At 35.4% G+C, this 16734-nt stretch overlaps 1 protein-coding gene across 1 annotated transcript; it reads right to left on the bottom strand.

Annotated features, from left to right (window-relative positions):
- Positions 1-1802: 1802 nt before the first annotated feature.
- Positions 1803-2694, bottom strand: LOC141714525 (GDSL esterase/lipase APG-like). The gene is made up of 2 exons (XM_074518041.1): positions 2541-2694; positions 1803-1996 (listed from the first exon to the last, which is right to left on the bottom strand). The coding sequence occupies exons 1-2, from the start codon at positions 2692-2694 to the stop codon at positions 1803-1805; spliced, it is 348 nt and encodes a 115-aa protein (XP_074374142.1).
- Positions 2695-16734: the final 14040 nt, after the last annotated feature.

The raw sequence follows: 16734 nt of genomic DNA, 5'->3' as shown, positions 1-16734 counted from the left end.
AATATAATTAATCAGTTGACTTGATCTTATAAAGACCTCAAACACATTAATTTATATTAACACAAGATATTAAAAAATTTCACATTATTGTTAAGATATTATCATCGAGCTTGTAATTTAATTTACTAAACGTAGAATGTGACGATGTTTTTCGGCCAAGTCATGTAGTCAAATTTTGAGTATTTTTTGAACAATGAGTCAAGTTCTAAAATGAATTGACTCATTATAATTCGAGCTTATCTAAATGTGTAATACCAATATAAATTATTTATATTTTAGCAATTCTATTTTCAATATTTTTTTTTAAATTATATATGTACATTTTAATTACTTTTTATAATAAAAAAATATGTTAAAAATATATGAGATATATTTTCAAACTAAAAAAGATTAATAAATAAGATAATAATCAATTTATGTACTATGCCTAATTTTATATCTGGATTTCAATTCTTTAAAATTAACCATACAAATATTCAACTAACTATCTTTTCTTTTTGCGTAATTCAAGTAAGTATCTTTAAAGTTAAATAAAATATTCATTTAGCACAATTACATATTATGTGTATGATAAAAAGCACATGTGAGAATATGGTGTAATGGTAAAAGGTTGTATAGTTGAATGAAATAACCTGAGTTCGATTCCCACGAACCACATTTTTTATGTAAATATTAAAAAGAGGGGTAATTTAGTCTTTTCAATGAGACTTTTTAATCTCTGCTATTAGTCCTCCGTAACTTGATAGGGTCGCGACCTTCACATTTTATACTACTATATACATTCAATTTTATAGGCGCTGCGACCTTCACAAATTTTCCATCAATTTGTGATCACTCTGTTAGATATTTTGAGGCTGATATTTTAGTAGTGAATGTTGTGTATTCCTAACTGTGTAATCTCGATTAGATGCTTCGACTGTTGCATATGGCTAGTGCTTATCTTATTGGAAGGTATTTATATAATATATTAAACTTTTTCCTCTGGTATACATTGTTGCAATTTCTATGACATTCCCGAAGTTCACTACTCTGTTTCGCAGTTCAATTATATATTGCTTTTGGGTGAAGGCGTGTAGGAAATATTATAGCTATCATCTACCTGAACTTTGTCTTTGTTACTTCTTTACCTGGTTTATTGCTCCATGAAGACTATTGTATTTGACTTATATTGTTTAGTCCTCAAACTTATATTAACAGAAGTTACTTTTTTAATTTAATAAATAATATATTATTAATTAAAATTAAAAATTAAAATAGAAATAATAAATTTTTATAATATATAAACATGAATATATTATTATAAAATTGGAATCAAAAGTATTTTTTGATTTACTTTTTTACTCTAACAAATAGTATATAATAAAGTACGAATTTTAAATTTATTATATATAAATACTTATGATCATATTTTTTTAAACTAAATAAATAATAATTTTAATAGTTAATCCTGAAAACAAAATAACAAATTAAAATTTATACTGAAATTGGGACCCCTACCTCAAGTTCACAGGTTCATAGATTTCTTCTCTGGAAGTAGGAACTTGATCAGTCATGGCTTTTCCGGGGAAGGTAGGTTTTAGTTGTGATATTATTATGTATTTTCTTTAATTGACATGACTATGATACTCTGCTACCTTCACAGAGGAGATGCTTTTATTTTGGTAACTGCTAGTTACTAATTTGTAATGTTTGTATCTTTTTTTACCAGGTGATGCAAAGTAAATTTGATCAAGAGTATAGAACTTGTTAAGGTAAGGATTGACATAGTAATTCTGGACAAAGTCACTGCTTCCGAAGCTTACTCAATATAAGGCTTCCTTGATAAGGGATGCTGCCTTTGTACTACCTGCCACTGCAGCTAATTTTGATTGGTATTCTATGTAGTATGGCAATTGCTGCGTCAATGGAATTGCGTGCTGTAACCAAAGTACCTCAGGTAATTGCTGTGTTTTGAGGCTGAGTTTCATGCTGGGAATTGCATACCCACTAATGTAAGCTTCTCAATGTATACAATATATTAATATCATAAATATGTCATGCGGGGAATTTGTTATTGAATCACTTGTTCTGACCTTTTAATTTGAACCCTAGATTGAGACTCTGATGTAGACCTTGTAAGTATCTGTTGATTCTCTAAATTGTTCTCTCAGCTGAGGCAGGAAAAATATAATTTCATTTACCGATTTTTCTTTTCTTGCTGAGGTTGGGCTTCTGGCAGTTTTCTGTGCATTTTCCATTTATATATCACAGTCTTGAGCTTTTAGTAATGGGTCAGGGTCTTGAGCTTCTAGTTTCTGGTTGACTCAGCTTACATTAATATATTATTTTGTCATTGAAACCAGATGTAGCAGAAGCAAAGTTGGCACCGATGAGTAGATTTTTCCCTGATGCTTGTGGGCTAAGGTATGCTGGTGGATAAGTTATAAATTCCGGAGTGTCAGCTTCAAAAGGTATGATCATGATAGTACAATGCAGATACTAGACATAATTATAATGTGCATGCTATATTTTGTGTACAAAGGCTTTAAGTAGTTAAATACCAGTGCTGTCAGTGGCTAATTTGCCATTAGAGAATCTTCCAGTAGCTTTCGGATTTGCAAAATCTTTGCCATTATATGGTGGATAATCAGCCTTGAAAATGGTAGGGAGATAATCATTATTTCCGATATCATCCGCAGAGTCCCCAAAGGTCATGATTGTAGGAACAAGAGTTTTAGCATTTAATTTGCTTTTGCTAGAATTAACTAGGAAAAAAGTACTTAATTCCATTAAATTTTAGACGAGCTCTAATTTTAAACTTCTTGGAGTTGGAAGTTAGGTATGAAATCATCTGATAGAAAGGAGTGTTGTAAGGTGGATATGTCATCTCCAACATCTGGTAATTACGACCACCTGGACCTATAACATTTAATTATTCAGAACTGCATGTCTAGATGTAATGTATTTTTTTCCTACCCGTGTGGTACGGCAAAGACTATTATGTGTTTATGTTTTAACTCATTAGGTAAATAACTTAAAATCTTCCCCTCTTGGTTTAGAATTGAATGTGCTCTTGATTTTTTTTTAAGAACTAGAAATTGTGAATGCTCAAAAGTACTACTTTATAATTGTTATTGACCATGACTAAAACTTTAATAATGGGCAAGAGAGGATTGATCTTCTAATCTCTTGTGTTATTATTAGAAATATATTAATTTTATGTAAAACTTAACATTTTCAGGCTGGTTTAGCAAAGCTCATTGGACTTCCGGGTGAGACCAATGTGCAGGCAAGTGATTATATATATTTTTTCATTTGCCACTAGAAAAACTCCACCTCCATTTCCGATTTTTTTTTTGTATTTTCTAAATTCTTTTTTATCATTTGGATTATAAATGGTGAGGAACAAAATGAACCAGTTTTGTTCTGATTTGAATTGATGGTTTGTTCTTGCAAATTTCTTGGTGTACGGGTCATTAGAAAGAATATCCTAAAGTATGTTCGTGTGAGGGAGTTTGCTTCAGAGGCAGAGTTCAAAAATCATTCCCCTGGCTTTGCTCTGCTGAATGTTTCTATGCTTTGAATTCTCTTTCAAATTTTGTAAATTATTGTACATTAATGGGCAGGAGTAAAAGCATCATTCCTGCAAGGATATTGAGCATAAAAAGTTTCAGTCCAGAAACAAGCATGAAAAAAAGCCCCAGCATGAGCTCTAGGAGAAGCATGACCCCTAATAGGAGCATGAGCATGAGCCGAAGTCACTCGTATAAGCAATAGCTTTAGCAGAAATCCTATTAGAAGTAAAAGTACTTGTGATATGTGTCGGGGGTGTGAGTAGTTGATGCTGGTCTAGTTTGGATGTAAAGTAGTAGTATGGCATGGAGTTGACACTATTATTTAGTAATATGGTTTGGATATAAAGACTATTGTGTACGATAACTTTGATATTTTGTTGCTGATGGGTTTGTTCTTTAAATTTAGCATATATTTCAAAAAATTTAAAATTAACGGTTACATTTTCCCCTATTCTAGTGTAATATATGATTATATATAGTGTTACATTACATATGCTAGTGTTGCTTAATTATAAAAAAATTTGTGTTACAGTAGATAAAACAAACTGTTACAATAGGTTATATGGGACCCACAAGTGGATCCCACTTATGCAATCTTGATCAACCTAATGTATCACTCATTTTGCGTTATATTTGGGCATTTTATTGTTACATTAGTTATCTATTGTAACGTTTTCTTCTGTGTTACAATAGATCACTGAAGTGTTACATTAGGGTGTCTATTGTAATGCTCGTATACGTAACGCCCCCTGGTGTTACAATAGACCTAATGTAACATTTTTTGGGCCTATTTTAACAATATTTAGGCATTACAATAACCCACTTATGGCGTAGTGCATTATGCTTTACAATCTCCCCCTATTTAATTGTTAGATTTCGACAAGCAAATTCATAAGGATAACTCAACTGACAAATAAGAAAAAATACAACCTCAAAACAGATAAAGATATTAAATGCATTCTGGATTACATATACAATTCCAGATTTCTTAATTTATAAATTACAAAGAAGTGTTCCTCTAGCCTGAACAGATAATCTATGTCTTCTTTATTTTTGTCTTCTTGAGCTTCTTGCCTTGACTACCTTCTCCTTCTTGAGTGGATTGGGTTTGAGCAGACTTTCTCTTGGTAGCTTTCTTTCTAGCATCTGTTGATTTTGTTGAGTCTGGGAGAGATGATCCTTTGCTTCTATCCAGAAGCTCATTCAGTCTAGCTTGGACCAAATCACGATCTTCTATTTCAAGTGCATTAATGTGAGGTGGATTATTCAGTTCATTATGCATCAACTGGAGATACCTGATTTTGGAGCACTTAGGAATAAGTTCAAACAACATGGCAGATCTTTTTGACATTACGAAGACTATTATCCTTTTAGGATGTCCTCGTACTCTTTTGGTCCACTACCTCAAAAGTATCATTATGATTGGAATCAAAGCAATCTTGTCCTTCTTACATGTGGAGAGTTTTACATCCATCAAGGCTTGATATATTGTTTCTGATCCACTTATTCTGAAATCATTGATTTTAATCTTTATTTTATTAATCTCAAAGACTAGATCCCCTTCATTATCAGTGCTGATGATAGGTTCACCATCTTTTAGAAGATTAATTTATGGCTCTCCATTTATTAACACCATCTCATGATAAGCTCTTATAATTTTCTTCATGCCCTTCTCTGAATCCCTGATCATCTTATCATTGAGCCTGTAAGCATATAGAACTTCAGCTGCTTTCATATTTGTCCATTTTCCTTATTATCTCATCCCATTCTTTTCCTCTCCTGTTAGCCCGAAGATATGATTCTCTTGCTTCCCTTCTTTGTATGGCTCTTTGCACTCTAGCTCTTGATCTTTCAATCTCTCCTTGAATTTCTACATAAGAGCGGTTGAATTTTTCCGGCAATCTATAAAACATACAGTCATCCGAGAAGGCATCTTCATCTTCATATTCCTCGTCCTCAGAGATAATCTTTCTCTCCTCCATCACCACTTCTTCAAATCTGGGTTCATACCCCTTAAGAACATCGCTCTCATCTATCTCTCCTTCCTCCAGCTCATACTCTGAGAATAAGGGCTTTGGAGCATATATCTCTGACAGAAGATTCCTCTGAGTTGTAATGACTTTCCTCGGATGATCTTGTTTTGATGTTGATTGCTCCCCCTGAGTTGTAGAACTCTTCTCAGCAGTATGTCTTAACTTTAGTAACACCCTTTTATGAATTCTCTCCTCTTCTTCTTCCTTTTCTTCTTGTAACTCATCTCCAAACTCATCATATCTAGCATTAATTGCTTGAAAAGCATATTGAATTAAATCCACAACAGCAGCTACTTTTTCTTGCTCTACCCTTTTCTCCCCCTCAGTTATGTTATCCTTCATAGCTGGGGTTGATTGAGCAGGCAAGATCAAGACATGGATCTCTTGAGTAGATGGTTCCGAAACAAACACTTGCTTACTGACTGAGGTCTTTGGCCCAGTACTGGCACGAGCTATTCCAGAGGAGACAAAGATTGGCGCTTACTTGCTAACTGAGATCTTTGGCTCGATATTGGCAATTGCCTTTCCCTTTCCTGAGTGAGAGAGAGATTGCTCCACGAATTCCCGTAAACTAGTAAATGATGCTTGTTGAAGGTCAAGTTGTTCGGAAAGACGTGCAATCTGGTGATCCCTGATAGACAGTTCATCTTTGAGATATTGATCCTTAAGAGCTATTTGTTTTTTGAGATAACTATCTTTAAATTCCAACTGCTCTTCAAGGTAAGATTTTGTTACATATTGTGACATGTCTATAGGTGTAGTTTGGGAGGTAGGTGTCTCACGGGCTTCCCGCAGTGTATCATTCAGCAATCTGTCACTCGGTTTAGGGGTTTGTGTTTCACTCACCCTCACGGATACACTCCGCTCATAGCTCCGAGATCCAGAAGATGTACTTGCAGGAAACACTGGAGCCATCCTTAAGGAGGTCAGCAATGGTGCAATGGGAGTTCGCAATTCCCGATCCTTGTTCAAGACAACTTGCATGTCATCATGAGACGACTGGTCCAGAGTTTGAATTTCTGGGAGGATCACTGATACCATCATATTTGGCATCTGTTCCTCATCTTCCTCTAGTGTTGGTGAAGACACTTTCCCCGTAGGCTCACCAGTTGAATCTGGTTCTTTGCCAATGGGTTGCCAATCCGCACCTATGTCAGATCCCCTATCCGTAGATGCATCCAGGTTTATTAGGCCTGGGGAGGTAAGTGTTGTGCTAGATGTGGCAGCGATTACAGCACTCTCTCCTAACACCTGTGAAGGCAGTTGATCCATTGAAGGACCTTGGACATGATATTCTTACCGTAAAATGGTTGAATGCCCTGTTACCGTCAATTCATCCTCACCAAATAACTCTCTTCTGATCGACACATCTAAGGCTCCAAGAGTTTGAATATTGGGGAGTGTGTTTGACTCAATACAGGATATCGTGGCCGACGGCCGAATTTCAATAGACCCGCCTTGTTGAGAAGATGGATCGAGTAACTGTTTATGTGCCTTTTCAGCCATTGTATCCTTTTAGGAAGATACATGGGAGATTACAGTTGTCTCAGTGGGGGTACTGTTTTGCTTCGTTGGAGACAGAGATGTGAGTTCACTAAAAGTACCTTTCTTATTTGCTGCATCGTGTGCAGTTTTTCCCTCTATACTCATATGATCCTTATATTCCAGGAATTGGGCTAAGAGAGTTTGAGATGTGTTTATTGGCTCTAGAGGGTGGTTATGAATTTGTGGGAAAACAAATTCACCGCCTCCTGTAACTATTTGCTCCTGGGCAAGTTGTTTGTGAAAGTCACCAAGGTGAAATGAATCTATGTCAAGTAAATCATCAAAAGTAGTACACATAGAAGATTCATTCATACTTGTGAATTATGGCCTGTAAACATTTGTCTCTGATTGAGTGGTCTCAGTTTCTTCTTGATGTTCAGCAGCTTCAGGTTGAAGAACCCTTCTGACTGTTCATCACTATCAGGTTCTTGGTCAACATCCATAGGTTGAGCGTCAGGGTTAGGCTGAGGATCTGCTTCATATTCAGCTTCTGCTTCTGCATCATCCTCATTCACAGCATCAGGGTCTTGATTATCAGGTTCTTGAATATCTTCAGACTCAGAGATAGGTTCTTGAGCAATGGAGTCAAAGTATTCTTGCATGAAGTCCGTCACATGAATGGGGTTATTGTTAGCATAATGAGTCTTTCTTATCAGGGTAACCACCAATTTGGAGGACAATTCTGGAGATTGTTCCATGTTTTCACTGAGAACCATGTATTTCTGAGCTTCTGTGAGCTTGCCATTTAGAACAATCAGGAGAAACCTGACATATAGGATGTGATCTTGTTTTGGAGCTTGGTTCTCCAGGATTTCTTTCATGAACAGACATCCAAAGTTGATTCAAAGATTATTAGCAACAGCCACTCCAAATTCCCTCATGAATTGTGTTATTCCATAAAATCCACCAGTCTTGGGAGACAGACAGAATGACTGAATATTAAAGAACAAGTTCTAGGGTTTGGTAAGATGACTCTTGTTGAAGTGTTTGGGAAGAGTTTCATTGGGCATGGTGATGTTGATGGCTATGAAGAAGTTATTCAGTTCCTATTTCTCTGGTAATGGATCAAAATTATCTCGAAGAAGTTGTAGAATTTCATTGAAATCATCCTCAGTGATTTGTATTGTTTCATCACCAATGAAAAATGAGAATCCTAGCCTTTCATCATATGATGTGTCTTAAGCTGTACTGTGAATGTATCCGAGGAGCTCAACATTCAATTGGACATTAGTAACCAAAGCATAGTGCACAATCGAGTGCTCCTTTAGAAAAGGAATCCATTTTTCAAAATCACCTATTTGAGTTGAATTACGTTTTATAACCGAGACAAAATTTATTTTTAGAATCTTAATATTATCCGCCATTTAAAAAAAATGAGAATAAAATTTTGATCGTAAAACAAATTAATCATGTACGAGAATTAAAAAAAATAACTAATGAAAAACACACAAAATATTGAAGAATAAAATGTTACTTAAAACCCTAGAGAACCAAATAACTTAATTAATCGATTAAAGGTTATAGCCGAACAATGCCTTAAGTCTATGCAACCACAATGTCAGATCTCTCTTTTTAATCGGTGAAAACTCAAGGTTGTACAGTCTATATAGAGGTCTAGGTCTGGGCAACAATAATCTATAATCAAATCGAATTTTGATAGAGTTTAGGTAGTTTTTGATCAATTAAAAATTCTTGGACTCTCTTGCGGCTCGAATGAACTGTGTGAATATATTGAACTTAATAGATTGAATATGTATATATACACACAGCAACTGAAAATGAAAACAAACCAACAAAAAAATGTTTAAGGGCCAACCTGCGACTACAGGGGAGACATGGGTCGCAGGTTAGACTTAAGCTTATTTCCAAGTCCTAACTTGCGACTACAGGGTAACTGTAGGTCGCAGGTTAGGAGTTAGACAAAAACTGGAGTTCTAACTTGCGACTACAGGGTACCTTTTGGTCGCAGGTTATGAGTTAGAAAAGTGGTTTTTGTAACTTGCGACTGAAGGGTGCTTAGTGGTCGCATGTTACAAGTTAAAAAAAAATTCTAACTCATAATAGAAAAGAATTTTATTTTTGATTTGTTTTATATTTACACAATTGATTTTGTTAACTATTTTATTAAATACTCTTTTCAGATAAGAAAGTAATTAATAAATAGAACACAAATATTGTGATGCAGTCTAAAATATCAAATGAATGAATTCTTTAAATATTGAATTATTTAAAATTCATTATATTGATAATATATAATTTTATTCATAATTAAGTAATTATTATCATTACTTAGATAAAAATTATATCTTTATGAAATAAATTGTGCTACTTCTTTCAAACTAACTTTAATGAACCCCTTTAAATATCAAATAATTTAAAGTCCATTAAAATTAATAAATCACAACTTTGATTATTAAAATTGAAGCTTTTATCATTTAATTGATAAAGTCTCAATTAATTTAAATCAAAATTATGCTACCAAATTTTACTCATAACTTAACCAATTATGATTAAATTATTTTCAAACAATTTATCAATATAAGTGTGCTAAAATATTTATCAATTAGATACAAGCACACAAATATTTGAACTACGAGAAATAAATAATGACACATAAATTCACATGTCCTTATCATATTGACATTGAATAACAAGTGAATTTATTTAAGGCAAATTGCAGTTATTGACTTTTAATTTATTAATTAGAAAGATTTAACATCCCAAGTTCATTAACCAACTTAGAGAAAATGTTTTCATCAAGTGGTTTTGTGAAGATGTCTGCAATTTGATCCTCTATGAGTACAAAATGTAATTCCACAGTGCCATCGGTGACATGCTCTCTGATAAAGTGATATCTGATATCAATATGCTTTGTTCTTGAGTACTGAACTGGGTTGTTTGAGATTGCTATGACACTTATATTGTCACAGAATATTGGAATCTTTGACATCAACAGACCATAATCTCGGAGTTGGTTCCTCATCCACAAGATTTGATCACAACAGCTCCCAACAGCTAAATATTCAGCTTCAGCAGTTGATGTTGACACTGAGTGCTGCTTCTTGCTATGCCAGGATACCAACCTTCTTCCAAGAAACTAACATCTTCCTGAAGTACTTTTCCGGTCAATCTTACAACCTGTAAAATCTGAATCTGTATAGCCAACTAGGTTAAAACCTGTACCTTTAGGGTACCAAATTCCAAGATTTGGAGTCCCTTAAGATACCTAAATATCCTCTTAACAACTATAAGATGAGACTCTATAGGGTCAGCTTGAAATCTAGCACATAAGCATGTTGCAAACATAATATATGGCCTACTTGTTGTAAGATAAAGTAATGAGCCTATCATACCTCTGTAGCTTGTGATGTCAACTTTCTTACCGGTTTTGTCCTGATCAAGCTTAGAGGCTGTTGGCATTGGAGTCTTTGCCAGAGTTGAATCTTCCAGATTGTACTTCTTGAGAAGTTCTCTAATGTACTTGGATTGACAGATGAATATACCATCTTTCCTTTGACTCACTTGTAATCCAAGAAAGTAGTTCAACTCTCTCATCATGCTCATTTCATACTTACCCTGCATTAGCTTAGAAAATCTCTTGCAAAGATCATCATTAGTATAGCCAAATATAATGTCATCAACATATACTTGAACTAATATCATATCAGACTTATGCATTTTATGAAACAGAGTTTTATCTATAACACCTCTAGTAAAACCATTTTCAAGTAAAAACTCAGAGAGAGTGTCATACCATGTCCTTGGAGCTTGCTTAAGACCATAGAGAGCTTTGAATAAAAAGTATACAAAGTCAGCAAGATTTGGATCTTCAAAACCTGGAGGTTGTTCCACATACACTTTTTCTTCCAGCTCCCCATTCAGGAATGCACTCTTCACATCCATTTGATAAACTTTGAAATCTGAATGTGCTGCGAATGCCAGAAACATCATGATTTCCTCAAGTCTAGCTACTGGTGCAAGGTTTCATCATAATCTATACTCTCTTCTTGAGAGTAACCTTTAGCTACCAGTCTGACCTTGTTTCTCATTACAATGCCATCTTTATCTAACTTGTTTCTGAATACCCACTTAGTGCTTATCACTGACTTGTCATTTGGTCGGGGTACCAGATATCATACCTTCTACCTCTCAAATTGATTGAATTCTTCTTGCATATCAATAACCCAATCTGGATCTTCAAGTGCCTCGTCCACTTTCTTAGGTTCCATTTCTGAGAGAAACCCTGAAAAGTGACATTCATTATGTGTGGCATGTCTAGTTCTCACTCCTGTATCAGGATCACCAATGATCAGTTCCAAGGGATGGTCTTTGTTCCAGACTCTTTATCGAGGCAGATAAGATCTTGATGTTTCCCCTTGTTCAGCATGATATTGAGTGTGAACTGTAGATCTTCTTTCTGCTCCCCATGAGTTGCTGCCACCATGACTTGATGATTCTGATCTATGAGTAATAGTTCTTGAAGGGGTTCCTGTATGATTGTCATAATCATTGTTTCCAATATTACCACCACTTGATTCAGGATCAACATTGCCATGTTCTATAGGTATAGCACTAGCAAACTCAGGTTCTTCTACATCCAAAGGATCATCTAAAAGATTTTCAAATTCCAAAGATTCAGAATCCTTTTCTCTTTGCAGGCTTGCCAACTTGGTGTCGTCGAACGTTACATTAAGGCTTTCAGTCACCTTCTGATCAGTAATCATATATACCCTGTAAGCTTTAGATTCCAGAGAATAGTCAAGAAATATGCATTCTTCCGCTTTAGCATCAAACTTTCCCAGATGCTCATTTCCTTCATTTAGCACAAAATATTTAGCTCCAAACACATGAAATTATTTCAGTATTGGTTTCTTGTCAACCATAATCTCATAAGGAGTCTTGTCATGATCTTTATTAATCAGGGTACGATTGTGAGTGTAATATGCTGTATTGACAGCTTCAGCCCAGAAGTAGGTAGGAAGCCTTGATTCACTTAGCATAGTCCTTGCTGCTTCAACCAAGGTTCGATTCTTCCTTTCTACTACTCCATTTTGTTGAAGAGTTCTTGGGGTTGAGTATTGTCACGAAATACCTTTCTATGTACAGAATTCATTTAGAAATGCATTCTCTGATATGATCTTTCTGACAGGTAATTTCGCTTCCAACTCAATCTTCTTTATATGATTAACTATCATCTGTGGTGCTTCATCATTTGATTATAAGAATAACACCCATGTGTACTTGGAGTAATCATCGACTATCACTAAAGCATATCTTTTCCTTGATAGTGACAACACATTCACTGGACCAAATAAATCCATGTGAAATAACTGAAGAGGTTCAGTTATGTTTGTCATTTCCTTGCTTCTGTGTTATGCTTTCTTTGACTTCCCTTTTTCATATGCTTTACGGAGTCCTTCTTGACAGAATTCCATCTGTGGTAGTCCTCTCACCAATTCCCTCTTAACCAGAAAGTTCATTGTCTTGAAGTTCAAGTACGAGAGCTTCTTGTGCCATAGCCAACTTTGTTTTGATGAAGCTTTGCTGTAAAAATATCTCATTACTCCATCACAGGTAGACTTCAAGTCAACTACGAACAGATTACCTTTTCTTACACCCTATAAAACAAGCTTCTCATCTTTCCTGTAAGTAATTAAACATCTTTCTGGTCTGAAGTCAACATTGTATCCTTTGTCACAAAACTGACTGACGCACAGAAGATTATGTTTCAATCCTTCCATAAGAGAGATGTTTTCAATGATCACATTCCCAATTTCCAAATTGTCATATCCCTTAGTAAATCATTTGATGTCATCTCCAAAGGTAACTATAGGGCTAGCTTTCTCAACCACACCTGTGAGCAGGGACTTTTCTCCTGTCATGTGCCTAGAACAATCACATTCCAGAATCCACATGATCTTTTCCTTTCGAACCTTACCCTGCAAACACAGATTGATTAAGAAGACTTTGGTACCCAATTTTTCTTGGATCCTGAAGGTTTAGGGGTAGAAATAGAATCAACAAATGAAATCTTAACATGCTTATCTTTCACTTTGACTGACTCCTTCTCAGTGCTAGTCTCAACAGAGTTGTTGGATTTAGAGACAGGAGGTACTACAGTCTTTGCCTGTGTGTGCTCATTACTCATGCTTGTCTTAGTGTCAGTGCAAGTGCTAGCAGTTGCATGAAAAGCTTTAAAATATTTAGACATGGTAACAAATGCACATGGCATACAACCAACTACGCCATAGGGCTCATGAAAACTAGGCATGTTAGGCATGGCAGGCACACTAGAAGTTGTAACAGATTCTCCTTTAGCTTTTGTGCATGCATGTGTAAGGTGTGCAGCAGAATTGTAATTATTACATAACTTTCTAGATGCCAATGAGGAGGATGCAAAATCAGATTTCTTATTTATACCTACCTTGCCATTCTCGTTCTTCTTAACCATAACCTTAACACTCTCACCAGTCTTAGAATTATCTATTAGGTCTGGTTTCTTAAGTGTGTCAGGTCCTTTCTTATCCACCTTATTACCTAGGTCAATTTTAGGTTGAGCCTTGCTAGAAAGAGCCTTAGGGGTCTTAGGGGATTGCTCTACCTTCTCTTTCTCTCTATCCACAACAATCAATTCCTCATTGATTAGCAAACTTACTTCACCGAAAGGTTCTGAAACAGGCTCAGTGAACAACGGAGATACAACATCCTTGATAACATAATGTACCTTTTATGAGACAAACATGTTTATCTCTGATGTACCACTATGCTTCTTACTGGTCAGCTTAGAATAGTCAAGTCCTATTGAAGTCTTAGATTTATATATTTGACTATCTGTTATCTCCTTCCGAGTTAAAGCAACATTCTTAAACGCCTATAACTTCTTTTCTAAGACAACAATTTGGGTTCTCAGAATGGCTTCTATGTCTATGTTGCACTTAACCTTATTCTCTAAATATTCATTCTTTTGCTTAAGGTCTTCTAAGCCAACTACAAGCAATTCTAGTTCTTCATTTCTAGAGGTTAAACTCTCAGCTTTAAGAACTAACTTATCATTTTTTAAGTTTATATGCAAGCATGCTTGTATGAACATTATACAATTCTAAAGTAAGTTCATGCACTGTAGATTTGTATTCAGACTAAGACATATCAATAGTGGTAAGTTCAGGAACCTGAGATGATTGTGGTGATTCCTCTGCAGAGTCTGCCATAAGAGCTAGATTCACATACTCTTCCTCTTCATCTGAATCAGTATCAACCCATCTTTTTCCTTCAGCAATGTACGCTCTTCCCTTTTCCTTAACCACATAAACATTCAGCTTATCATTCTACCTTTTCAGATCTTCATAAGTTTCCTCCTTTTCATATGAATCTTTTTCTTTTGCTGTCTTTGGCTTTCTGCAATCAGATGCAAAGTGCCCCAACTCATTGCAGTTGTAACATCTTGTTTTGCTCTTGTCTAGCCAACTTGACTTGTAGCCACCTCTGGAGCTTGACCCTGATGAGTAGCTCCCTTTCTGAAATCTCCCAGATGAACCTTTTGGTTTGTAGTTGGGTTTCCTTCTGAATCTAACATGACTAAACTTTGCAGCCATATATGCCATAGACTTGTCCTCAAACTGTTCAAGTTCTTCCTGAGTGTAAAACTCACTTTCATCCTCTGGCTCACCATGAGCAATTTCAGCTACAATAATTTCCTTGATTGTTGAGGAGGGTGCAACCTTGACTTCTTGGGTTTCAGGTTCACGAACTACAAGTGCAGTGGTTTTTGCAAGTGTCGTACTCTTACTGTCAATAGAAACAGGTCCATAGATAATAGCTCTCTTCTCTTGCTCAAATTCATGGGTTCTTAGTTTTACATAAATCACATCCAGGGACATGGTAATAAAATCAGCTCTTTCCCTGATAGATGTGTTCTTTTGTTCCAGATGAATTGGCAGAGTCAGCATAAACTTTCTGTTAGACTCTAGTATAGGATAAACTTTCCCTTGTAGCTTTAGTTCGCTTAAAAGTCTTGTATATCTCTCAAAGAGTGAAGACAGTGTTTCTCCGGGTTGAAGTTTGAATGCTTCATACTGAGTCATCAGAATATCCATCATGTTCTCTTTGACTTCTTCTGTACCTTCCATCAACAGCTCAATGATTTCCCACATATCCTTTGCACTATTACTTCCCAGAAGTTGATGACTCATATCATTATCGGTCAATTCCACAATTATGAGTTGAAGGCTTGTGTCCAGATTTATCAACTCCTTGTCAGTCTCCGTATATTTAGACGGATCCCTGGGAGTGGATGATGAAGGAATTCTTGCACAAGTTGCAGTAGTGGATTCAACAACTACTTCCATCGGGACATAAGGTCCATAAAGAAATATCCCAATATAAAGTGGATTTGAGGCTTTCATAAACAACATCATTTTTTTTCCACGGGTTGTAATTATCTCTGTCGAATGGGGGAACCTTGATACTTCCAATTCTATGGTTATTCATCATCTTGGCGGAATTAAAATTATTTAAAATTCAAAAATTTCAAGAAATGAGAATTTTTGAAAATTAAGAAATTTCAAGAAATTTCTCAATAACTTGTTTCTTTCTCCGGATCTTGATTTGTATGTCAATCAACAAGCTCCGGTACTAATTGTTAGTCCCAAAGTATCGTAGAAGGGGGGTTGAATACGATACCTACAATCTTTTCGATTCGTTTCAAGTTCTTCGTTATAAGTACGGAATCAAAATAGACACAAAATAAGGAATATATTGTTTTATTAATATAAAACTTGAGGTTGCTACAATCTAATCCATGAATTGATTAGCTACAATAAATTCAGCAGCACAACTTTGTGTTTACAAGCTTAATAAATATGGTCTTTAATGGAGCTCTCGTAATTCACTTTCTGTTTGCTGAAGAAGATAACCAAATGAAAATTACATTCATTTGCTGCTTTGTAGACTTTAAATTGATTAGGATAGGTGGCATCATTGTATCCACACATTTCCTTTGAATTTTCTGCATTGATCTTCAAAAATAATTCCAAGTGTTAACTGGCGACCAGAGGTAAGTATTCTGACTTGGAATAATTCTTTGCTTTGTAACCTGCGACCACAGGGTAAGGTTTATTGACTTAGAATATTTTTGATCATATTCTAAGCTGGAACCTCTAACCTGCGACCACAGGGTCATATCTTTGCCTTAGAATATTTTTTCACTTGTCTAAGCTGCGACTAGAGGGTAAGGTGATTTTGCCTTAGTTAATTTCTGTGCAGCTCTAACATGCGACTAGAAGGAAAGAGTTATGACTTAGATATATTTCATCTCTCAAACTGCGACCACATGGTAGAGATTTTGCCTTAGAGTATTTTTCAAGCACTCAACCTGCGACCTCTAGCCTGCGACCATAAGGTAATGTGGTTGCCTTAAAATATTTTCCATATGACTCCAATAGTTGTATCAATGAATCATTTCTTCTGTGTTACTGAATTAAATCTTTTTCTGGAATGTTGATGTTTGGTGCACTGGTCTGGTTCACAAACAACTAACATGAATTAATTTAATTCAATTCCTTTTGCACTACTGAGCTGTTACATCTTGGATGATTATTCATTGC

This window comes from Apium graveolens, chromosome 1 (genome assembly GCF_009905375.1).
Source record: "Apium graveolens cultivar Ventura chromosome 1, ASM990537v1, whole genome shotgun sequence".
In the NCBI taxonomy this organism is placed as follows: domain Eukaryota; kingdom Viridiplantae; phylum Streptophyta; class Magnoliopsida; order Apiales; family Apiaceae; genus Apium; species Apium graveolens.
This window is presented reverse-complemented; position numbering and strand designations above follow the sequence as displayed.

What these genes read in the sequence shown, in the direction of transcription:
- LOC141714525 (XM_074518041.1), bottom strand. Translation starts at nt 2,694, where the DNA reads ATGACCTTTGGGGACTCTGCGGATGATATCGGAAATAATGATTATCTC. An exon ending in ATTAGCCACTGACAGCACTG is followed by an intron (nt 1,997 to 2,540) that starts GTATTTAACTAC and finishes TACATTGAGAAG; the next exon opens with CTTACATTAGTGGGTATGCA.